Source organism: Physeter macrocephalus, chromosome 14, assembly GCF_002837175.3.
Source record: "Physeter macrocephalus isolate SW-GA chromosome 14, ASM283717v5, whole genome shotgun sequence".
NCBI classification, from domain to species: domain Eukaryota; kingdom Metazoa; phylum Chordata; class Mammalia; order Artiodactyla; family Physeteridae; genus Physeter; species Physeter macrocephalus.
Window position 1 is genome coordinate 54619157 of NC_041227.1, and position 25444 is coordinate 54644600.

General features: G+C 42.3%; 1 protein-coding gene across 1 annotated transcript in view; it reads right to left on the reverse strand.

Moving 5' to 3' along the window:
- The window catches only part of GRIN2A (glutamate ionotropic receptor NMDA type subunit 2A), a 161911-nt gene that overhangs the window by 87475 nt on the left and 48992 nt on the right, over nt 1-25444 (reverse strand). Inside the window, exon 3 of the mRNA XM_028499144.1 lies at nt 3645-3850. Within this exon, the coding sequence (XP_028354945.1) occupies nt 3645-3850 (206 nt within the window). The remainder of the gene's footprint in view (nt 1-3644; nt 3851-25444) is intronic.

A 25444-nucleotide genomic window follows, 5' to 3' on the forward strand; every position in this document is an offset into this window, starting at 1 on the left:
GTGAGAGGCCCGCGTATCGCAAAAAAAAAAAAAAAAAAAAAAGAATATGGTGGTGGAGTCAGATGGACAAGTGTTTGAGTCCTGCCTCTTCCATCTACTAGCTGAGTGGCTTTGAATGTGCTTCTTAATCTTCTCATAACTCAGTTTTTGTCATGTTTAAAATGGGCAAAACCATGCACCTCGTATTGCCGTTGTTGGAATCAAATGAATGCAAACCACCTGGTGTAGTTCCAGGTCTTTTAAAAAATCTATTTTTATATGCACCTATTATAATAGAGTATATTTTATATTACATTCTATTATTATTGTAGAGATACCGCTGTTATCAGTGATACAGGCTATTGTAAAGGATTGGGCACATTCAACCGACAGCATCCCTGGACTCACTTGATTTTGATGAACTTCCGACATGGCACAGTGTTCCTCACACACGTCTCAGTCAGCGGGTCTATGTCTTCCACGATGACAAAGGGGGCCTCCTCCAGCGTGACGATGCTCAGATGGTTGTCGTCTGGCTCACAGTCCGAAAACGACTTGTACCTGGGCCACACAGCGTGCCTCAGGCTCAGGGTCTGGTTCTCCCACTTGCCCACCTGCAGTATAGAGAGAAAGACACACCTGTGCTTTCCTGCACCACTGGCTACCAGAAAGGTGAGTCCTCCCCCGTAAGAGGTATGGGAGAAGAACCCCGTCATCTTCAGGGCTTTTCTGCTACCTACCTCAACGTACACTTCTGTTTACATGCTAAGAAAGATGAGGACAAAGGGAAAGCAGAATACTGCACAGCTCCCATGCCCTGGACTCTCCCCAGACTAATACATACGGGGGTCGTGACAAAGCACTGATGCCGTTGGAGATCCCCAAGTGATTGTGATGTTCTGCCAGAGCTCAGGACCACTAACGTCATGAAAGCAGCAAGGACTTTTAGGATCAGAGGTCTAGGCTTGAATCCCCAAATCTGCCACTTACTAGCTGTACAGCCCCAGGCAGGCTTTTAATCTCTATGAACATCTGTTTTTTCATCTGTAAATAGACACAATTCCACCTACTTTATAAGGATGTCGTGGGAATTAAATAAGGCAATTCGAGAAAAGCATACAGGGCAGTGCTCAGCACGTAGTAAGGACTCCAAACTCTCCCTTTTAAGTATAGAAGAGAGTCAGTGAGAGGGAGAGAGATTTTAAAAGTGCTAAGAAAAAGAAAAAGAGGAAAGGGGAGAGGAAGATGAAGTCCAAGAGCAAAAAAGAGGGAGGACTGGCGGGAGAAACAAGGGGGTAGAGCAGGTGAGCAGAAGAGAAGCTTCCCTTCAAGCTCAGATACGGTTCTATTTGAGTTGAAATTAAGGTGAATTTTTATTAATCCAGCACAGAGTGGAGAATTTTACTGCTTACCGTACATCAAGACCTGTCAAAACAGAATCGATTGTGTTCCCTCTGAGCAGCTGTCGGCATCTTAGTGAAATCAAATTGAAGTCTGTATGTGTTGAACCTTAATTTTACTTGACAGCTTATTGGCACTCTTCGCATACACGCTGGGAGAAAGCTGCCCCCAGCACTGCATTTTGTGCTTCCTCTTCCTGCTCCCACGTGCAACTGCTCGACACCACAGGTCGGCGCTTTATTTGTAACACAAACCTCAAGGAAAATACCTCGTCTGAAGAGCTAAGTGCCAAGTCCAGCCTTGTCTGTGTTGATATGACCCACTCACCTCTCCTCCTGTAATGTAAGTGTCACCAGAAATGAATCTCAGGCCCTTAAAGAGAATTCAGACACGCTGGACCACCAGGAGAGGTGATAGGTGGCAGGAGAGAAGGCAATCGGTGCTTTGGAAGATGACATCATCATTTGGACTGGAAAATGTTTGCTGCTCGTAGAGAAACATGCTGTGTGGCCAATTACAAAACTGTCCAGCTTCACTGATACCTTCCTTTTTAAGTTAGGAAGGGCAGTAGAGTAATCTGGTCAAGCAAACACGTTCATCTCCTCAGGCTGTGATGTAACACAGGCTGGAGAGAATGTGGAGCCCATCATATTCTTAATTCATTCAACATAGATTTATTGAACACCAGCTATGTGCGTGCTGACACCAGCCCGGGAACAATGAGGGTTAAAACAGAACGATTCCTGCCTTGTTGGAACCATCAGTCGGCTGCCAGACAAAGACCAAGCCAATAATAATAAACATGCAAATAGATAAAGAGATATCCAAGCTCTTCCTTTTGGAACATGTCATACCCATCTCTTTCTTTTTCACCTCCCTTAGAAAACTCAAACATAGCCTTCAAAAGAGCCTGGGCAGTTCAGTGCGTAAGACGATGGTTTTTAGAGTCACACAGAACTAAGTGCTAATCCTGGCTTCATCCATTAGCTGAGCAGCCTTGGGAAAGTTGCTTAACCTCTCTGAGCTTTGCTTTCTCTATCTGTAAAATGTGGATTGCAACAGGATATGCTTTCAGAACTGTAGTGAGATTTGAATGAGCCAAAAATGTCCTTGAAGCATTGAGCACAGAACTTAACATGTAACATATATGGCAGCTGCTATTATTTTATTTTTGTAGGTAGCATTTAAGATACAGCTCAAATATCACCTAATCTGTAAAAGCATTCCTGTCTTCCCTGGTAATAGAGAACTTTGCTCCCATCTCCACCACTGCATTTGATGCTATACTTATAACAATGTCACTTTTGAGCGTGTCTGCGTAGTCGGGAAATGTGCCAATATTACCACTTAGCTTAATCCTACAAATTCCACGTGGTAAGGATTATTATTCCAGCGTCACAGTTCAGCAAACTGAAGCACAGAGAGATTATGTAAACTGCCCAAACTTGCACAGCTAGTAAGTGGTGGATCCAGAGCTATACCATGGAACTATGTGAATCCAAAGGTGCTTTCCCACTAGTGTTTCTATTAACTGATCTGCAGTAATCATGTTATTGCTCCAAGACCCTTTCTTCCTTGCGGAGACAGCTCCTAAAGTCCCAAGGTAACATAAATAGAGGCAAAGCCCGTTTAGCCAGCAGAATCTTTGGTGATGTCACTGACCATGTCACATACCCTACACCATGGGAGGCAGGCAAAGGTTCCAGCCCAAGGCTGGCTCATGGAGAGAGAGGCTGCAAAGGTTTATGAGTTCCCAGAGTGCAATAACTTCCTAAATCTCCTCTAAGCTCCTCTCTCTCTTCCCAACATGTCTAAGTAAGCACCCATGGGTCAGCCAAGGAGGGTGGAAGCAAGTGGTGGGTGGGAAAACTTGATTAGGAGCTGAAGCTGCTGTGTAAACATTGCCCTAGATCCTGAGAGCTCTTACCTGGCTTCCCTGGTGGCGCAGTGGTTGAGAGTCCGCCTGCCGATGCAGGGGCACGAGTTCGTGCCCCGGTCCGGGAGGATCCCGCATGCCGCGGAGCGGCTGGCCCCGTGAGCCACAAAACCATGCACCTCGTATTGCCGTTGTTGGAATCAAATGAATGCAAACCACCTGGTGTAGTTCCAGGTCTTTTAAAAAAATCTATTTTTATATGCACCTATTATAATAGAGTATATTTTATATTACATTCTATTATTATTGTAGAGATACCGCTGTTATCAGTGATACAGGCTATTGTAAAGGATTGGGCACATTCAACCGACAGCATCCCTGGACTCACTTGATTTTGATGAACTTCCGACATGGCACAGTGTTCCTCACACACGTCTCAGTCAGCGGGTCTATGTCTTCCACGATGACAAAGGGGGCCTCCTCCAGCGTGACGATGCTCAGATGGTTGTCGTCTGGCTCACAGTCCGAAAACGACTTGTACCTGGGCCACACAGCGTGCCTCAGGCTCAGGGTCTGGTTCTCCCACTTGCCCACCTGCAGTATAGAGAGAAAGACACACCTGTGCTTTCCTGCACCACTGGCTACCAGAAAGGTGAGTCCTCCCCCGTAAGAGGTATGGGAGAAGAACCCCGTCATCTTCAGGGCTTTTCTGCTACCTACCTCAACGTACACTTCTGTTTACATGCTAAGAAAGATGAGGACAAAGGGAAAGCAGAATACTGCACAGCTCCCATGCCCTGGACTCTCCCCAGACTAATACATACGGGGGTCGTGACAAAGCACTGATGCCGTTGGAGATCCCCAAGTGATTGTGATGTTCTGCCAGAGCTCAGGACCACTAACGTCATGAAAGCAGCAAGGACTTTTAGGATCAGAGGTCTAGGCTTGAATCCCCAAATCTGCCACTTACTAGCTGTACAGCCCCAGGCAGGCTTTTAATCTCTATGAACATCTGTTTTTTCATCTGTAAATAGACACAATTCCACCTACTTTATAAGGATGTCGTGGGAATTAAATAAGGCAATTCGAGAAAAGCATACAGGGCAGTGCTCAGCACGTAGTAAGGACTCCAAACTCTCCCTTTTAAGTATAGAAGAGAGTCAGTGAGAGGGAGAGAGATTTTAAAAGTGCTAAGAAAAAGAAAAAGAGGAAAGGGGAGAGGAAGATGAAGTCCAAGAGCAAAAAAGAGGGAGGACTGGCGGGAGAAACAAGGGGGTAGAGCAGGTGAGCAGAAGAGAAGCTTCCCTTCAAGCTCAGATACGGTTCTATTTGAGTTGAAATTAAGGTGAATTTTTATTAATCCAGCACAGAGTGGAGAATTTTACTGCTTACCGTACATCAAGACCTGTCAAAACAGAATCGATTGTGTTCCCTCTGAGCAGCTGTCGGCATCTTAGTGAAATCAAATTGAAGTCTGTATGTGTTGAACCTTAATTTTACTTGACAGCTTATTGGCACTCTTCGCGTACACGCTGGGAGAAAGCTGCCCCCAGCACTGCATTTTGTGCTTCCTCTTCCTGCTCCCACGTGCAACTGCTCGACACCACAGGTCGGCGCTTTATTTGTAACACAAACCTCAAGGAAAATACCTCGTCTGAAGAGCTAAGTGCCAAGTCCAGCCTTGTCTGTGTTGATATGACCCACTCACCTCTCCTCCTGTAATGTAAGTGTCACCAGAAATGAATCTCAGGCCCTTAAAGAGAATTCAGACACGCTGGACCACCAGGAGAGGTGATAGGTGGCAGGAGAGAAGGCAATCGGTGCTTTGGAAGATGACATCATCATTTGGACTGGAAAATGTTTGCTGCTCGTAGAGAAACATGCTGTGTGGCCAATTACAAAACTGTCCAGCTTCACTGATACCTTCCTTTTTAAGTTAGGAAGGGCAGTAGAGTAATCTGGTCAAGCAAACACGTTCATCTCCTCAGGCTGTGATGTAACACAGGCTGGAGAGAATGTGGAGCCCATCATATTCTTAATTCATTCAACATAGATTTATTGAACACCAGCTATGTGCGTGCTGACACCAGCCCGGGAACAATGAGGGTTAAAACAGAACGATTCCTGCCTTGTTGGAACCATCAGTCGGCTGCCAGACAAAGACCAAGCCAATAATAATAAACATGCAAATAGATAAAGAGATATCCAAGCTCTTCCTTTTGGAACATGTCATACCCATCTCTTTCTTTTTCACCTCCCTTAGAAAACTCAAACATAGCCTTCAAAAGAGCCTGGGCAGTTCAGTGCGTAAGACGATGGTTTTTAGAGTCACACAGAACTAAGTGCTAATCCTGGCTTCATCCATTAGCTGAGCAGCCTTGGGAAAGTTGCTTAACCTCTCTGAGCTTTGCTTTCTCTATCTGTAAAATGTGGATTGCAACAGGATATGCTTTCAGAACTGTAGTGAGATTTGAATGAGCCAAAAATGTCCTTGAAGCATTGAGCACAGAACTTAACATGTAACATATATGGCAGATGATCTTATTTTATTTTTGTAGGTAGCATTTAAGATACAGCTCAAATATCACCTAATCTGTAAAAGCATTCCTGTCTTCCCTGGTAATAGAGAACTTTGCTCCCATCTCCACCACTGCATTTGATGCTATACTTATAACAATGTCACTTTTGAGCGTGTCTGCGTAGTCGGGAAATGTGCCAATATTACCACTTAGCTTAATCCTACAAATTCCACGTGGTAAGGATTATTATTCCAGCGTCACAGTTCAGCAAACTGAAGCACAGAGAGATTATGTAAACTGCCCAAACTTGCACAGCTAGTAAGTGGTGGATCCAGAGCTATACCATGGAACTATGTGAATCCAAAGGTGCTTTCCCACTAGTGTTTCTATTAACTGATCTGCAGTAATCATGTTATTGCTCCAAGACCCTTTCTTCCTTGCGGAGACAGCTCCTAAAGTCCCAAGGTAACATAAATAGAGGCAAAGCCCGTTTAGCCAGCAGAATCTTTGGTGATGTCACTGACCATGTCACATACCCTACACCATGGGAGGCAGGCAAAGGTTCCAGCCCAAGGCTGGCTCATGGAGAGAGAGGCTGCAAAGGTTTATGAGTTCCCAGAGTGCAATAACTTCCTAAATCTCCTCTAAGCTCCTCTCTCTCTTCCCAACATGTCTAAGTAAGCACCCATGGGTCAGCCAAGGAGGGTGGAAGCAAGTGGTGGGTGGGAAAACTTGATTAGGAGCTGAAGCTGCTGTGTAAACATTGCCCTAGATCCTGAGAGCTCTTACCTCCTTCTCTTGAGTCTGACAGGCTCCTGTTCCAAACGCCAAAAATCTCAACTCCAGGATTTTATACACCAGATAGGGGAGAAACAGACATCCTTCGCCTTCCCCCTACACCATGGGAGGCAGGCAAAGGTTCCAGCCCAAGGCTGGCTCATGGAGAGAGAGGCTGCAAAGGTTTATGAGTTCCCAGAGTGCAATAACTTCCTAAATCTCCTCTAAGCTCCTCTCTCTCTTCCCAACATGTCTAAGTAAGCACCCATGGGTCAGCCAAGGAGGGTGGAAGCAAGTGGTGGGTGGGAAAACTTGATTAGGAGCTGAAGCTGCTGTGTAAACATTGCCCTAGATCCTGAGAGCTCTTACCTCCTTCTCTTGAGTCTGACAGGCTCCTGTTCCAAACGCCAAAAATCTCAACCAGATAGGGGAGAAACAGACATCCTTCGCCTTCCTCTCCTATGTTCCTATTTACAAAGGACTATAACCGAGTCTGGAGTCTGTAGACAGGCTTAATAGAGATTCGTTTACTCCATAAATATTTACTGAGTGGCTACTAGGTGCCAAGCACTGTGCTAGGCACTAAGGTACTGCAGTGCCAGCAGCACAACTTTTACTTGCAAGGAATTTTTATGCTAACTGGGAAAACAAACATGAGTCAAATAACCACACAAAAATGTACATCATACAAACTGGGAGGAAGAAATAAAATATGGGTCTAAGACTGGAGAAAGGGGGAAAGAAATCACATAAGTCTTCCCCAAGAGGTGGCACTTAAGCTGAGATTGGAAATCCAAGATGAGGGGATGAGGGGATAGAGGAAGCAGAGGCAGGAAGCGCCCTCCAGGCTGGCAGAGGCCGGATGATGCAAAGCCTTGCAGGCCCAGTTAAGGAGCTGAGATTTGCCGTAAGAGTTAATCTAGTCTGTTATCCAGAACGGAAAAAGAAATGAAGAAATCATCATGAACATGGGTCCATATATAACTTCCCCCAAAGTGGAGGCTTCTTGCCCCCTCCATTCTTCTTTTTTCTTTTTTTATTATGGAAAAATTTTAACTTATACGAAAGTAAAACACTAGAATATATCTCCATCTTCCCATTATCTAGCTTCATTCATGACTAACTCACGGTCAATCTTGTTTCATTTATACTCCCAACCACATCGCCCGTATTATATTGAAGGACATCTCCGACATCATAACATTTCATTCACAAATCCTTGATTTGATTTAAATACCTAATTTTCATTTGCCTAACAATATTATACCTCAACAACCTATGTGTCTGTGTATATGTTTCACTCATTAGATTGTGATTCCTCAGTCTAGCAGGGATATATATATATATATTATATTATATACAGTAATACATATGTATATTAGTTGGTTTCTATGTCTACAGCTTCTAACTCAGGGCCTGGCACAGCTGGATAGGTGTTGATGGAATGAATGAACACACCACACTTAGCAGAGTCTGTAACATTAGATGACAGTGGTTTGTGTCTGCTAATCCCAAACTCCTAATTTATCCCTCCCTCTCTTTCCCTTTGGGTAACCATAAATTTCTTTTCTATGTCTGTGAGTCTATTCCTGCCTTGTAAATAAGTTCATTTGTATCATTTTTTTTTAGATTCCACATATAAGTGACATCATATGATATCTGTCTTTCTCTGTCTGACTTGACTTCATTTAGTACGATAATCTCTAGGTCCAGAGATTATTAGGCACTATTCTTAGCACTATTTTAACTCTTATAAACACCCTATGCACAAGAAGAAGGTGTGGGCAGATGATTTTTATCTCTATCATGAATTTTGGACTTGAAAACAGTCCCAAATTCCCCCAACTAGGCTGTGTGGGAGAAGAAAAAAAATCTTTATCTTCAAAATAAACTGGATTTTGGTGATAAACCTTTAAATGTTTTCAGCAAATAAACTGAAGTTTTGAGGACAAAGAAGAATAATTGACCTCTAATGGACAAAAGTGATTTTGTTAAAAGAAGTGTAGAAAGGGGAAATTAACTTTGTAATGATTTTTAAATCTGTTCTTATTAATAAAATTTAAATGCTGTGCTTTTAGAAAGCTAATTCCTCTTCAGCTCCTAGGAAGTGTTTTGTGACAGGGCAGTGATTACTTATCAAAACGTTCAGCCAATATTTTCTCAGAGCAAAGATAATTTCATCTCCAGAAACTGTCATAAGTTAATATTCATCCCTTAAGGTCTGGTTAAATCCATAGCGATGTCACAGAGGCTGCAAGAGGCTGGAAGAAATGAGGTTAATAGATGTTTGTGACTCTCCTTCCAAAGAGGTATGAGTGCTTGATCGCATTTGATCTATTCATGAAATGCTTACAAGAGACAGTTAAAATCACCTCGCAACTGTTCTCTCCCAAGCCACTCCCTAAAAACGTATATCTAAACACCAAAATCATAGATCTACCTCTACTCAAATCCTTCCATGACTCATACTGTCCACAGAATCAATCAGACTCCTCTTACATTAATGGACCCTACAGTGTAGGTCCCATCAACCTCAATACACTCTGTCCTCCCTCTCTTTCTATCACTTTTTTGATTTCTCTTTTGTACACCCTATACACACCCTCACACTAAAACATATACATCTACACCTTCAAACACACATACGCTTACACCTACACATACTCACACATGTATGTACGTATATATGTATGTGCATATGTGTATACAGTTAACCCTTGAGCAACGTGGGGTTTAGGAGCACTGACCCTTCGTGCAGTCAAAAATTCGTGTATAAGATATAGTTGGTCCTCCATAACCATGGTTCCTCCATATCTGCGGATTCAACCCACTGGGGATCATGTAGCACTGCAGCATTTACTACTGAAAAACATCCACACATAAGTGGATTCAAACCTGTACACACGCACACATATATATATATCATACATTTATACATCTACACATAAACACACAGCTACACTCATACCTACCTGAATTCACAACACACACATATATACACTCACCTCCACACACGTACAACTACACATACACACGTGCCTAACACACACCTACACTCACACCGCTACACACACGCACAGTACTAAGCCACAATGACGCATACACTTTTCACTCTCACCACACACACCCTGAATGACACCCGTTTCCCCGCCTTTGCCTGCACTACTTCTACGTGAAATTCCTCTCCTTATCATCTCCACTGACTGAAATCCTACCCATTCTTTCCAGGTACAGCTCAAATACCGTCTCTCCCCTGCAGCTTAATACTCCAGCTGGAATGCGGTTTTGAGCATTCTCTTTTTCCCTTGAATTCTCTCGCTTGTTCATTCATGAGCTCAATACACATGCGTCCAGGGCTTTACACTGTGCCAGGCACTGCAGGAGGCTCTGGGGCTACAGCTGTGAGCAGTGCAGGCTGGTCCCAGGGCTCAGACTTCCTAGTCTGGTGAGAGAAGAGGAGTTAAAGCACACTGGCCATGAGATAACATGAGATAATAAATGCGGTAACTGCCATGCTGGCGTGGGCACAGGATACTACTGGAGCAGAGAGCTTCCTGCTCTGCAAGGAAACCAAAGATGCTTCTAAAGGAGTTGACTTCCAACCATGAGCCAGACCAGCAGAGCTGTGTGTGGCTTGCTCCGGAGTTCTATTTTGTTCGTAGGGCAATGGACTTGTGTAGAGGGATGCGGTTGGGGATTATTGAAGGTTTTTAATCAGGGGACGGATACAATCAGTCAGACGTATTAGGACACTTCTTCCCAGTGCAGTGCAGAGAAAGGGTTTGTGGCTAAAAGATTCTGAAGGCAGAGTGATGGGTCAGGAGGCAGCTGCATTAATCTGGATGAGTCTGGCATAGGGCCGCATGGGGAGGGGGCATGAACTCACAGGATCCCAAAGTGGTGGAATCAATACAACTTAGAGACCGATTGTGTAACTGTATGGGGGTGGGGATTAAGGGCTCAGTTTGCCCTGTATTATAGAATCTCTGGCCTGGCCAGCCTTTCACACAACATGACCCACATCGGCTGTAGTACAGTGTTCACCACATTCCAGTTCGATAAATATTTGCTGAACTGAACTCGATTCAGAAGGCAACACGGCATCAACTGTTACTTAGAATTCAAAGTTAGAAGAGGAGAGTTGCCTGTTTACTCAGATCCTCTCCTTGGAGACAAGACAATACGGATTGTAAAATTAAAAATCAGAGATGAAATTTATTAAAACCGACAATGAAAGCAGAGTTCAAGCTGCCTGTGCTCCAGCTTGACTGGCCCTGGTTAGCTCACTGAGTGATTTCATAACCAAGGGGGAAACAGGTCTTAAAACAAACACTTCACATGTGCAAAAACACCGGAAAACATTTCACTCTAGACAATAAGCAGGGATTTTCTCCCAAGCTGGAGAAAATGTGACTAATTAACTCTTCAGGAAGACGAATTTCAGGAGAAAAACACAGAAATTTTAAAACAAAGAGTAATTAACTCTAAGAAAAACAAAGTAATTAACTCTTCAGGAAATGAATTTCAGGAGAAAAACAAACAAAAGGCCAATTTCTCTCCACCTGAAATATAAAGTCTTCTAAAGGACATAAGATAAAGGTCCATGAAGGAAATTTAAAATGACTTAAAGTCCTTATTTAGCATAAATAGCGTCACCGTTAGCATCACTTCCATGCCTCTGCATGCAAATGCAGAGCTGATAGGTTTACACATGAGTAATTTTGTGTCTTCAGTTGCTGCTCGAAGCCAAAAGTAGATCTGAATTTGATTGACCTGGAAACTACAACAAAGATGTCTGAGCCACAACCCTGACTTGATATTAAGTTGAAATGTGCTCTATCTCGAGTAGTTTGCAGCTGAGTCTAGTGATTTTTTTGTGAACCAAGACCCAATCTAAAGTTTGTTCAAGACAGCTAGAGTCTGCTGAAACCAGATGTCACACTGCACCCCAGATTTCCCCTGCATGGTATATTCAAACAAGCTTCTACAATAAAACTGCTGAAAAGCAGGTGTGGACCAAACCTACTTTGTCTTCAGTGCCATGGGGTCTCAGATGGCCACTGGCAGAGTGAAACTAAGAATTGCTTTTCAGGTGTTAAAGTAAAGCACCTGCTTCCTTTGAATGCACTGTCTTAAATGCAGTTACTGAAGGTCGTGGGATTATGAGACTTTAGCAGGAATAAGAACCTCTCCTTGGGGGCTGATTAAGAATGCAGACTCCAAGGGGAAAGAGGGAGGAGGGATAAATTAGGAGTATGGGATTAACAGATACACACCATTATACATAAAATAAACAACAGTGATTTACTGTACAGCACAGGGAACTATAGGTCAATATCTTGTAATAACCTATAATGGGAAAGAATCTGAAAATACGCATATATAAATAACTGAATCACTTTGCTATATACCTGGAACTAACACAATATTGTAAATCAACTATACCTCAATTAAAATAAATGAATGAGTGAATGAATGCAGACTCCTAGATCGCTGGAGTGTATGCATCAGTAAAGGTGGGATGAGGCTTGGTAACCTAACTTTTTAACCAGGATCCCAGCTCATTCTGTTCTGGGTGATCTAAGAGAAGCACCTAAAGGGTCATACGTATGGCTACCAGCAGGATTAAACATAGCATAAGGAAAAGATGGGAATCTTTCTTCTTGGGTTTCTCATGTAACCCATAGCAATTGCCAGCAGATCTAAATGAGTTGAATCAGCTATTAGAGCCTTAATTAAATTCCTCTCAGTTGAAATTTCAGAATTGCCTGATTGCTATACAGCTCACATTGGAGCAGTTGATTTTTTTTCTCCTATAATAACTGTTCTCAGGATAATCTAATATCTTTATGGATAACGGCATTGGCCGTCTTAGGACTCAGCACTGATCTGGTAATTCATGGAGACGTGTTTTGATTACCGTTATTTCCTCGAACAACCTGCCTAGTGCGTCCATTCTCCTCTTGAGGTTCATTCAACAGGAGAAGAGCTCAATGCTCGTTCAAGCTCAGATTTAAAAGTGAAAGTCTCTGGAACAATGAGCCTCCATTTTCTTCAGAAGTTCACTTATTATCTTCAGTTCTACAAAGTTCCTCTGTTCCCAGTCCCTGGGGATGGAGAGAAGTTCTACTTCTTTGGTTTACTTTTAATTATTTATGTGATCTTAAAAAGTGATGTGTCCTGGTCATTAGCTAAACAGTTAATAGTGTTTTCTTTCTCTCCTCTGGCTCCATGTTGGAATCATTTAACATGAGAGACTTGAAAAATCAGCAAAAAATAAAAAGGAGCCCTCTCACAATTACTAATTAATTTTTGAACCCTCTCCTGGGAGTCCTTCATTATGTAACTTCTGTATCAGTCAGCCCTCCAATGGGCTGTAATAATTATTAAATAATGAGTAAGTATAATAACTGGCACGTCTTGAGACACTGTGATCACCCCAACATGCACTTTCTCATTTTACCCTCACATCCCTGTAAGGAAAAGGTCATCATTACCCTCATTTTATAGATTGGGAAACTGGGAGCTGACGTGACTTGCCCAAGATCAGAAAAGCAAGAGAGAGCAACTGGAGGTTGAGCTCAGGCCATCTGACTTGAGAGACTGGGGTCATTACACCACTGTTTGATATTCCCAAGGTTGCCATCAGATTTGGTCTGGGAAGTATTAAGGCAAACAAGGGAAATGAGGGAACATTCTACGGATCAACTGGAAAGACCCCGCTGCGAGTAGCGATGCTCCGAGGAGCTGGGATACCTGAGCTCAGCCTCCCCAGATGCACGGCCTGTCCCCTTTGGAGAGGAGCAAGGCGCTCTCTCCCTGTGAAATACAGGAGGAGGAGAGAGAACAGCCAGAGGTGGCTAGCTTGTGGTTTTCTTTCATGTTTTCCAGTTATTTCCGCAGTGTACCTGTGACTTGATTCTTCTAAGGACCTTGAATTCCACCCTGGGTCATGTCTCTGACAGCAGCGCTGCAGTGAGCCCTTGCAGGGTTGACGTGGCTAACATCGACATCCAAAAGGCGATTAGAATAATAGATCAGGGAAAAAATCAGCCGCTCAAATGTGAACTGCGTGACAATTAGGTAATTTGGGGATTTCAACCAAGAGGAATGTAATTTAGGGCTCTAACAGCTGATTAGACTTTTTCTTCACCTCTGTGGTAATCTCCATCCATTATGTAAGGGGCCTTAGAAGGGGGGATTCCATCTTGCCTCTGTCACACGTTGTACCTGAGATGCTGACGGCCAAGACGATGTGACTCTGCTTACACTGCTGCATCTGTTATCATCAAAATTTGGACTTAAACTTGGTTGAACTCCTAAAAAGGCTGTTGCCTTGGCGAAGAAAACCAGGATGCCGATAAGTCTGCAAAAACACTTCAGGAGGAGATGTGAAGGAAAATGGGACAAACACAGGACCTGGAGTGGGGGAGGATAAGCACCTAATATTGGACGAGAACTTGACCTAAGGACAGTCCTCTATTATAATAGTAGTGATAACCACGATTATTTTTTTAACACCTTTGCAAAGACAATTTAGAAATACGGAAAAGGTTTTTCTTTTGACCTTCTAATGTACTCTTCTGAGTAAATTTCAAAGATCAGTGTAGTTTCTACTTGTAAGATAAATGAAATACCATTTGCAATCCGGCAGAGTAAATAGCTCTTTTTTGAATATTTACTTGAAGGATATTTAGCAGCTCTTTGCTCCCTTGGCAGAGTTGGTTAAGAGTTAGGAGGTAGTCAGGAGCCCTCCAGAGCTGGGCTGAGAGCTGAGAGGGCCCTTCATTCACTGGGATTATCAAGTCATTCTTACCAGCCCGAAAATCATGACAAGGCTGGATATGAATACAGTGTGACTCCTCCTCTTACTCTTGGGCAACTTTTTTTTTTCCAGGAAAACCTTGCAAAGTGGTGAAAAAAACTGGGGGCTGAGTGTGTAACAGTTTATAAAAGGAGATAAGTACCAGGTAATTAAAGTGCAGACTAAGGAAACAGGAGACTTCAATGCATCAAACCTGACTTAAGGGATAGAAGGGGCCAAAGGCTCGTGGATTTCCTCATTCAGCATTATGTAAAAAAGCCAGTATCATTTGGATCTCAGCCTGAACGTTCAAAGTTAACCTCATTTGACAGTGTCTGCAGAATTTTAAAATAAGGTTATAAGACCTGGGGGTATTGATCAGTTGCGAAGTATTTAATTCTCTCGCGGGTGAAAAGTTATTGGGTTGTGAAAGTTGAAGGGTTTGGAACACTTGGTGTCAGGTCTCTCTGATGGGCATTCGTTCTTTCATATCTGGGGCAAAATAATACATTTAAGTCTTTGAGATGGACGTTTTCCTCCTTCTAAATGAAAGGGCGAGCCAGGGGTTGGTGCCTGAGGCCTTGTTGGTTATTACAAAGATGCTAACAAAAGCTCTTGTGCATGGGTGAAATCCATCCCTGTGATGAAATGCACCCGGATCAGAATTTCAATTCTCCTTAAATAAGATGGTATTTTGACAGTCGTTTTTCTTTGCTCAGCTCGGGCCCCAAACTACTTTGCTCCAGGCTTGTCTGAGTCCTAAAGTATTCCAGTGAGAGGATCCTTTGAAACACTAAAGCCAAAAGAAGATTTAATGGTGAGGGAACAGTAATAAGCTTAACCACAGCTTTGCCCACTGCTAAAAACATGATTATTAGAAGGCGGTGTAGGAGACAAAGATCCCCTTGGGATGGGCCAGATAAGACTTGCTATTTCAGAAAACTGAGCCTAAGTAGCCCTCCACTGTCAAACCAATTTCATTCAAACTGATTATCCTCATCTTGGACACTAATTAACAATGCCAGAGCCCCATAGAGTTACTCGGGTGAAATGAAAATCTTGGTGACCATCCAGGGAGCTACTCGGCATTTCTTATTGAATCATACTGGCAAACTCATCGTTCAAAAGAACCCTAGACTTGGAGTCAGAAGACTCAAAATTCAAGTTCAGTGATGATGCCTATGAGCTATGTCACCTTAGTTAAATCAAAACTTTTCAGATTCACACAAAGTATAGCCAAAGGTAGAAGTCCAAGATTCCTTTTGATTCTGAGCGTTAACAACCAAAAAGCAAAGCTATTCTCTAGGTTTTCGGTCAGTTAAGGTTGGATTACATTGACTCTTTGGTTAATCTACTCAACAAATGTTTATTGAGTGCTTACTATGTGCCATACACTGTCCTAGCACTGGTGATACAGCAGTAAATGGACTCTAAGCTGGGGACTGGCAAACTTTGTCCCAAGGGCCAGTGGTTTTTATACAGCCCATGAGCTAAGGGTGGATCTTATATTTTTAAATGGTTGAAAACAATGGAAAGAATAATATTTTGTGACATGTGAAAATGATACGGTATTTGAATTTCCATGTCCATAAATAAAGTTTGATTGGAACACAGCCATGCTCATTTCCTTATATGCTGTTTATGGTTGCTTTCACACTAAAACAGCAGAATTTGAGTACTTGCCATCCAGACAGTATGGCCCGCCAAGCCTAACATATTTACTAGCTGTCTTTTGTATAAAATGTTTACCAAGCCCTGATCTAAGTCTCTGTGTGTAAGCAACCCACCTACTGATAGGGAAAATAAAATACAATGCTCTCAGAATTAGTTATAAAATAAAACAGAAAATGACAAGTGCCAAAAAAGGAAAGGTGAAGTAGATGTAAGGGAGCATCAGAAGTGGAAGAGGAGATCCGGTGAGAGAGGGGAGACCTTATGAGAGGAACGGCAATTGAGGGAAGTTGTAGAACAGGCGGAGGAGTTGGAAAACCGGTGTGGAGAGAAGAGACTTCTAAGTTGAACAAATAGTGTGGACAAAAGCATAGCAGTTGAGCTTAAGGGACATGTTTGTGGACTAGGATTTTGCCCAAATTGGATGAAATACACAATGTACAAAGGGGATGAGAGGGAAAGAGGAATAAAGGGATACAGTGGGGCAAGATTATAGAAGCCCCTGGATAGTAAGCTGAAGTTGCTATGTGCACATTGCAATTTGGTTGCATTTGAATTCAAATTGGCAATGGGCCTTGGGATCCCTTGATGACTTAGCACTTGGGGATAATATTGGTGATTTCATACATGTATGGTTGGTATTTATCAGCTCCCACATCTTTTGGAATTGTCCTATTTTCAAATGATTGTATCATTTCCTTCATAAATACATTCATATTTGCCAGACTATCTGGATAAAGATAGAGGTCAGTTTATTGACCTCCTCTCCAAAGGCCACCTCCAGTCCACTTTAGCCACTCATTGCCATGAGGGGAAATTCACTTAGAACTGCGTGATTCAATGATTCTCAATTTAGAAAAACCCACAGTGCTCTCACACTGCTATTCTCATGTCTCTTCTCCAACATCATTTTGGCCATGGTCCCAGGGCCCTCTCTTTCCTCCCAGTTGATCTACTCATTCATGCCTTCACCTCCTCCCCATTCCAACCCAGACCTCTTCGTCTACCACATCAATACATGTTCTGCCATATCCCCAACTATCCTGCCCCCACTTTGTCTTCCTGTCACACCTCCCTGGTACCACCTTCTGCCAACTCAGTCAATCCAACCACTTCCTCACCTGAAAACCACTGAGTATAGGTGGAGAGCGTCACGTAACCGCATAGAGGAATACTCTTTGGAATGTAAGGACCCCGTCTCTGACCAAAAGTTCTTTTCCCTTTTCCTGATTGGCCATCTTACATTCCCTAGGAAGTATTTCAAACCTTCACACCTGCCCATGAGAAACTGCAACTCTGACAGCTCCATCCTCACTTCCAGCTGATGAATCTGCCTCTGATTTCACAGCCTCTGGACAACCTGCATACCCTACGAACTTACCTGTCTTGGCACACGTCTTCCTTCTCCCCTCCTCCACTGATGACAGAGGCCTCTCTGCTACTAATCCCATCATCTGTGAGCAGGACACAGTCCTCTTCTGCACCAACCTTTCCTCTAAAACTGGCCTCAACAAGATCGCCAGTGGCCCTCTCACCACGAAAGCTAACAGGTGCATCTATTTGACACTGAGACCCACTCCCATCTTCCCTGAGTCTCCCTGCCCTAGACAGTCATGATCCTACCCTTTCCAGGCTAGTTCCCACCTCTTTGACTTCTCCAGCTCTGCCAAAATGCAAGCTTCTCTTTTTCTGCACACGTTTTACATGTCCTGACCCTCCCTCCTGCCCTCAGACCTCCATGCTCAGGCATCTGCTACTCACTCTTCTGTTATCATCTCTATGTTGACCATTCTCAGACATGGCTGTCTTTCACCAGCTCCTCTCTACTGCCTCCAGGAAACCTCAAACTCAACAGGCTCAGAGCAGAACTCATCATCTTACCTTCAATTTCTTTAAAAAAATGCACAATTTTTCTCACATGTGTCAATATGAGTTCTTGAAATCTCAACCTTGGAAATATTCCTTAATTCACCCCTCTCCCTCCACCCCTATTTACATTCCATCAATCGCCAAGCCTTGATAGTTCTAATATTTGATTTTTCCTTGTCCACTTCTTTCTTAAGTCAGACCACCACTCAGTCCTGGTCTTCACCTGTTACTGGTTTCTGCCACCGCCTCCAGACTTTTCCCCCTGCCCCAGATAGCATTCCTCCCAGCCTATCCTCCAAGCTGCAGCCCAAGCCGTCACTCTAAATAGCTCTGCATATGTGACCATTCCACTCTCCCCCTTAAAGCCTTTGGATGGTTTCTCACTACACTTGGAATCAAGTGAACATGCCTGACCGTAGCCTAAATGATCTATCTCATTCCCAGGCATCTCTAGCTCTCTGCATTCATGCCAGCTTCATTTCTGACAGCCAAATCCCTGTTCTACCCCTGCCCCCCTTACACGGACTCATGAATCCCATAGCACTAATCATAGCCTTCTCAATACATTGAGCTCCCCTCTCAGTGGCAGGTATCCATACACGCTCCTCGCCCTGCACAGAAAACCCTTTCCCACTCGCTGCCTGGCAACTTCCTACTTGCACTTCGGAGCTCAACCTAGAGAACCGCTCTTCTGGGAAGCAGTCCCTGATGACCCCACAAAACTGGCCGGGTGACCTCCTCTTTGCTTATCTCATCAAGTATTTTAAGTACCCATACACCCTCCTGTCTGCCCCAGCAGACTCACTGAGGGTGGGGACTGTGTTCTTAGTATCCCTTACACCCAACCCAGTGCCCCTTACAGAGTAAATACATAAACGTTTAGTAAGTAAACAACTGAATAAATCGATATACCAACCTGACTACCATAACTATGATCTTCCTGTAATCACAACTTTGTCTTCTTCTGGTAATATGTACTGAAAAAAATGTGGATTTCGGAGTTGGCCGAACTCGAGCCTGAATATCAGCTCTTATGCTTACTAGCTGTGCAACTTGGCTACATTTACTTGTTTCCTTCATGGGCCTTAGTTTCCTCTTTCACCCAGTAAAGTGGGTATGATAAGAGTAATCATATCATGTGATTGTTGTGAGAATTAAATAAAATCATGCCTACAAAGCAGTTATTACTCTGTTTGCCACGTGGTCACCATTGCTCAACCAATATTGGGTGTGTTATTATATACAGGGCTCTTGTAAGAATTACATTAATTCCTTTATGTGAAACTCCCAGCCTGGCCCATAGTGGGTATTCAGTCAAGGTTAATTCCATCCCATCTACAATGTGCAGGTCCTCTTGAGATTGAAGTTAAACTCTAAATGTAGGGCACAGACTATCTCCAGAAAAGGAGAGAGCAAGGCATTAATTTTATCAAAACTCCAAACCCAGGTCTTATATACCAAGATGTCATTTAGGAAATGCACTTGCTTTTTTCCCCCAAAGGGAGACAGATAAGTTCTTCACTTACTCTCTCTATTTTAGATAGAACTGATATTGCCTATTAATATAATTCTGCACACAGAGAAGGTCTTGCCAAAAGCAGCCTGGTGTTATTTTAGCTCTATCAATAAATCCTAAGGCCTGACAATTATTTTTAATTCCATTTGCTGGCTTGAGGTTATGCACAATTAATACATACTATTAATTTCCTAACTATAAATGTAACTCAAGCTTTCTTGGATCCTTATGCCCCAAAATGAAACCTTACGAATGTACTTTTGAGTTCTCAACTGGTTAAGAAGCTGTATTGTGGGGAAAAAGAAAAGAAGTAGAAAAAAGAAATTTCAGATAAATTTCCAAGACACATTTGGAAGAATCATCCTGGCCAGAGTGCTAAATGTCATTATGAGGTTAATAATATAAAATCCCCAGAATTTATATAGCCCTTTGTGGGTTACAAGTTGCTACTTATTATCTCATTTCATTTGGCCTTCATTGCAGAGAGTCACATAAAGGTGGAGATATTATTACAATTTTTCAGAGCAGTAAACTAATGTTCATTCAAGTAACATGGACCAAATAAGGACAGAAAATAGGTGAAAGAACTAGAGACAGTTTTCTGACTGCTGGCCCAGGACTTGCTTAATTGCCTACATTTCAGTATTCAACTCTTTACACGGGACTCAAAACAAATGCAATGATTCTTTAGTATGTTCATCTTTAAACTTGAAGCCCAACTCCTCTGAGAAAAGAGAATGCCAGCAATAGGCTTCCAGAAACCCACTCAAAATGCAAAAACAGACAAACAACAACAACAACAACAAAAACAACAAAAAACCCTTGATAATTGTCATTTAAAAAATCCATACTAAAAAAAAAAAATCCATACTGTACTTTGCATAATGGCTCCCATTTGTTAAACTTTTTCTCCTATGTACTAGGCCCTTTGCTGGATATTTTACATACATTATTTATAATCCCCCAAGGTATGAAGTGGCTGGGTGACCGTGTTGCAATTAATTCACTTCTCCAGCCTCAGTTTTCTCATCTGTAAAATAAAAATAATTATGAAATCTACCATTTAGGGTTCTGGTGAACATAAAACGTGATAATGTATGTAATATGTTTGGCTCAGGGGCTGTGGCACAGTCAATGCTCAGAAATTGTTAGGCTCTTTGTTTTCACTATTTGGAATTATTATGTATCAGAAAAACAAACTGTGTGCTTTTCTCACTTGCATCCTCTACCTCCCACAGCACTGGGTGATGTCCCCTGCATTTTAGAATTTGATTGAGGAAGATAACAGAACTTAGTGGTCAAAGCATGGGTTTCAGAATCAGAAAAATGGGGGTTCAAAACTCAGTTCAGATTCTTGGAAATTAACCAGTTCTTTGTATTCTTTAGTTTTCTCATTTATAGAATGGGGATATTAATAGTACCAATCTCATAAGATTTTGTGTGAATTAAGAGAGATCATGTATCTAAAGCTCTTTCTGACATACAGGAAGCATTTAATAAATGGCAGGATTAATATCCTTACAGAAACCCCATGGGGTAGGTATTACCATTGGCTCCGTTTTACTGATGGAGACACTGATTATTTGAGAAATACAAAGAATGGCAACTTTTCAGGGTTGAGTTGGGTCTCAGAACTATCAACTCCTATGAAATTGATCAAACACCCTTCTCTCTTAAATGTCTCAGCTACTAACCAGTGCCAGGCTCAATGAAGCGGGAACGAGGGCATCAGCCCATTTCTGCTGACAATGGTGCTGACCTGGCTTTGCCTGCATGTACCACTCCCTTATCTTTGGACACTGATTTGGGATTTGGGCTCTGGATTAGACACATCTTTGTCTCCAACTTCTGTCCTGATTGATTTATAGTATAACTGGATGGGTGTCCCACATTTTTGAATCCTCATCCATTTTCAACGAGGTGACAATTTCTGAATGCAAAGGTCAGGGTGTCATTTTGGTAATGAAATGCAAATCCTTCTGTGTTGATTCAAGGCACCAACTCGAAAGCATCTGTGGAGAGAGATGTGTACAGTCCCTGCCAAGGAACCCTGGTCAAGTTTTTTACTCTGAATCTCAGCTCCTCACTTGTTAAAACAAGGTAAATGTTCCTGCTTTTCCTCTAGGAAGGCTGGTTGTCAGGATCTCTTATACAAATCCAATTCTTGCTCTCCTTTTCTACCTCGTATCTGCCTGTTCTGTTTTCTTCAAACACACTTTAATCATGGAAAGAAAAAATATGCCGTCAACTATAATCTGCTCTGCACATAGAGGCCAGTAAGGTGGGGAATGATATGAAGAATCAGGATTCTTCCAACTCAGATTGTCTGTTTCAACTTTAAAGTTAAACACAGCATAATCAAGGGGACATTATTTTCTTCAAGTCATTTTACAACTCCCTTCAAGGGAATGAGAATTGATTATTTTTTCTTTTCCCAGCTTCAGGATTTTTTCCTCATATGCATTTCCAATGGAGTCTTTATTTGCACACTGAGAGAAATCAAGATTATTCCGCCCCTACCTCCTTCCTTCTCAAACAGGTCCATTCCATCTTTCTAATTTGCAGAATTATAATTCAAATGGACGGAAAATAGACTCTGAGAACTCTATAGATATGATTGCAATGAGTTTTAAACCACATTTTCAAAAGACAACGGCTACAGATAATGAACATATTATGGAGTAATGAGGAATGAACACACAACATATTGCAGGAGTGGAGGGCGACTGACAGCTTTAAGTTTGCAGAGGAATGCTGACTGGTTTTGCACAAAGATGTGAGAGACTGATTATGTGGCAGATTTTCATGCAACTTAGTAGAATGCTTTGGGCTAAGATCAGGAAGAGATGCCTGGTTCAGTGGGGAATCTTGTACCTCTAACAGCCCATCCTGCAAATACTGAGAACATGTCCACCATGCAGGGATGGGGGCTCCCAAGGAAGGTTTTCATAATTAAAGCAATCACAACCTTCACTATCAATATACAAAGAACCCCCAACTCTACCATATGATGTCATCAAAATAAAATTGACTTTATCATCTGACAGACCTGAGCTGGAATCTAGAAGTTGCCACTTGCTTGCTTCTGTAACCTGGGGCCAGTCATCAATCTTCTCAGAGCCTCATTTTCTTTATATATAAACTGGGGAAGGGATGATAGTACTCATGTCAATATCTGTTTAAAAGCGGTCAAAGTAATGAATATAAAGCCCCTAGGCTATAACTAGGACACAGAAATTATTATTTTTTATTATTATTTTTTAAATGTGGGGAAATATATCAAGGTATCAGATAGCCAATTTTCTTGTCTTCAGCATCTAGAAAGCACAGTAAGTCTTTCACAGTTTAGAGATCAACACTCAGAATATTCAATCTTTTTCTATCTGCCTTTCTCTCTGGCCCAACCCAGGCTCCAAAGCCAAGAAAAACAGCGTAGTGGGAAGTGCAGCTTCTGCTGCCAATAGCACAGATGAGAAAACCAAACTGCAGCTACAGAAGGCAGCCTGACACAGTCACTTGTAGCCAGAAGCAGATTGCTGGGGTAGTACTCTTCACTGTTCTGCCTCTTTTCTTACAGACAAATGTCATTCCTGTCTGCACCATCAGCATGTAAATGAGGGAAATAACAAACATGACAGACACAATGCTGAGAAAGTAGAGAGCAGGTCCAGACAGCCAATCATGGAGGTCTGGTGGTTGTAGGTGGGTGGGAAGCAATCCAGCTGCAGCTAGCTAACTGGATAAATTGTGAAATGAGGAAATAATAATCAGGGGCTTCGAATGTTTGTGATTCAGTTAATAAAATGGGCCAAATGATCTTCGCCCTTTAGATAACTCTTCTTCATCCTTTAGGACTCAGGACATGTTAGCTCTTTTGAGGAAGACTTTTCTCATCCCTTTCCTAATACCCAGGCTGGGTAGGTGTCCTGCAGTGCCCTGGGCTTACCTCTACTACTAACACCCATCTGTGTTGCAATTGAAAGTTCATTTCTCTGTCTCTCCCACTAGACTGTGACCTTTCTGAGGGCAGGGACACGGTATTATTCATTTTGGCTTCACCCACACCTACCCCCAGCCTGGCACAGAGTGGGTACATGGCAAACAGATCAGCAGTGGGTAATTGGGTGGGGGGTCAAGAGTGGCTGACCAGGTGGATGGATGAAAGTTGGTTGGTCAGATGGGTTGATGGATGGATGGACGGACGGATGGTTTATTATATAGATGACTGATCACTGGATGGTTGGCTGGGTGGACAGATAAATAAACATATAGATCAATCACATGGGACAGTCATTGTTAATAATTAATGTATCCTAAAGAGTAAGATTTGAGTCTACATAAAGGGCGAGGTATTGTCATTCATTCCCTCCACCCCACCTCCAAGGAAGATAATATTCACAAGAATCTCTAGGTCCTTTATGAAAATTCCCATCATTCATCCTAGAAACTGTGTCAAGTGGTGGAATGAGCACCAGCCTGGGAGACCCACAAGACCTAAATTTGAATATTTTCTCAGCTATTGAAAAAAATGTCACTGAATATCTCCAGGTCTTCCCTACTCAACAATCAGAGAATACCACCTACATCATAGGGTTATCACTGTAGCTGAAGTGAAATACTAAATATAAAGCCAATGTTGTAAGGTTTGGCTTATAATAGGTGCTCAACAAATGCCTACCATTTATTTGCGTTATATTCAGAGGATGTCTAAATTCAATCCCCTTACTCTACTCACTTTCAAACTTATTTTAGAAATTTTGTATCTTTTCCCCAAAAGAAAGCTTGCTTGGAGCACCAATATACCAATCAGATAAAGCTTTACCATCTCTGGCTATAGCTGGATCTTGTCTCATTTACCCCTATCCAGTCAGAGACCCCTGTGGCACTATGAAAGAAGCTAGCATTCCAGGGAACATAGTTAGAAAAGAAAACTTTCTCCTAGATAATGGAGGAAGTCTATTCTATGTTCTGCAGCATTGAGACTAAAGCCTGGTGTTCATCCTCTCATTCTCTCCTTTCCTCCCGTCCTCCTTCCCTCTCTTTCCCCTCTATCACAGGAGCTCAGGGCTTTGCATTCACTTACAACACAGAAGAGTTGATGACCCAGTCAGAAAAAAAAAATGGTTTTCATCTGTCTGTTCAGGAGTTCTAGAAATACTTCCAACTGAGAGGCTCTTTGAATAATTTACTCATCTGAGATCATTTCAATAATCTATTCACTCATTTTCATAATTGATGGCAAGGCAAGCTGTCAAGGGTATAGCTTTTGTCTTACATTTATACCAACTGTCAGCTTAATTATGCCCCTGCACTCTCAGACAGCTTCCTTAACAAACTGGGTTTGTGAGTTGGGTAGAGATGGATACTCCAGATAACATACTGGTTGATTCTGGTTCTATTGTAATACTGCTTACATTCAAATTCTGCCTTCACCATTATATGACCTTGGGCAAGTCATTCATTCCATGCAGCTTTCAATTTCTCTCCTATAATATGGAGCTCTAATGATAACTGGAGCTGGAATTTACTGATCATCTACTATGTGCCAGTCAGTGTTCTAAGCACTTGACATAATATTTTGTTTAATTTTCCCAACAACCCTATGAGGTAAGTACTATTATTACCTCCCTTTTATATATGAGAAAGTGCAGAGAATATTGTGATATTAAGTGAGATAATGTATTGAAAACACTCTGCTTGGTGTCTGGCATATAACAGGAGCGTAACAAATGGCAGCTGCTGCCATCATGATCCCCCGTCAATCAACAGCACCATCATCATCATTGCCATCAATCATCTTTATCATCAACATTCTCATCAAGGCATGTTCCCATAGAGATGTCTTTTCTATGAACTGCTTTTTTTTAAATTTCAGAAATCTAGAAAACTATTAGCAGACTATTGCCTTGAAGAAAAGCATGGTTCAATTGCTGTTCTTTTTGGAGTTAGGCTTATATTACAATGCAAGAAAGAAAGGAAGGAAGGAAGGAAGGGAGGGAGGGAGGGAGGGAGGGAGGGAGGGAGGGAGGAAG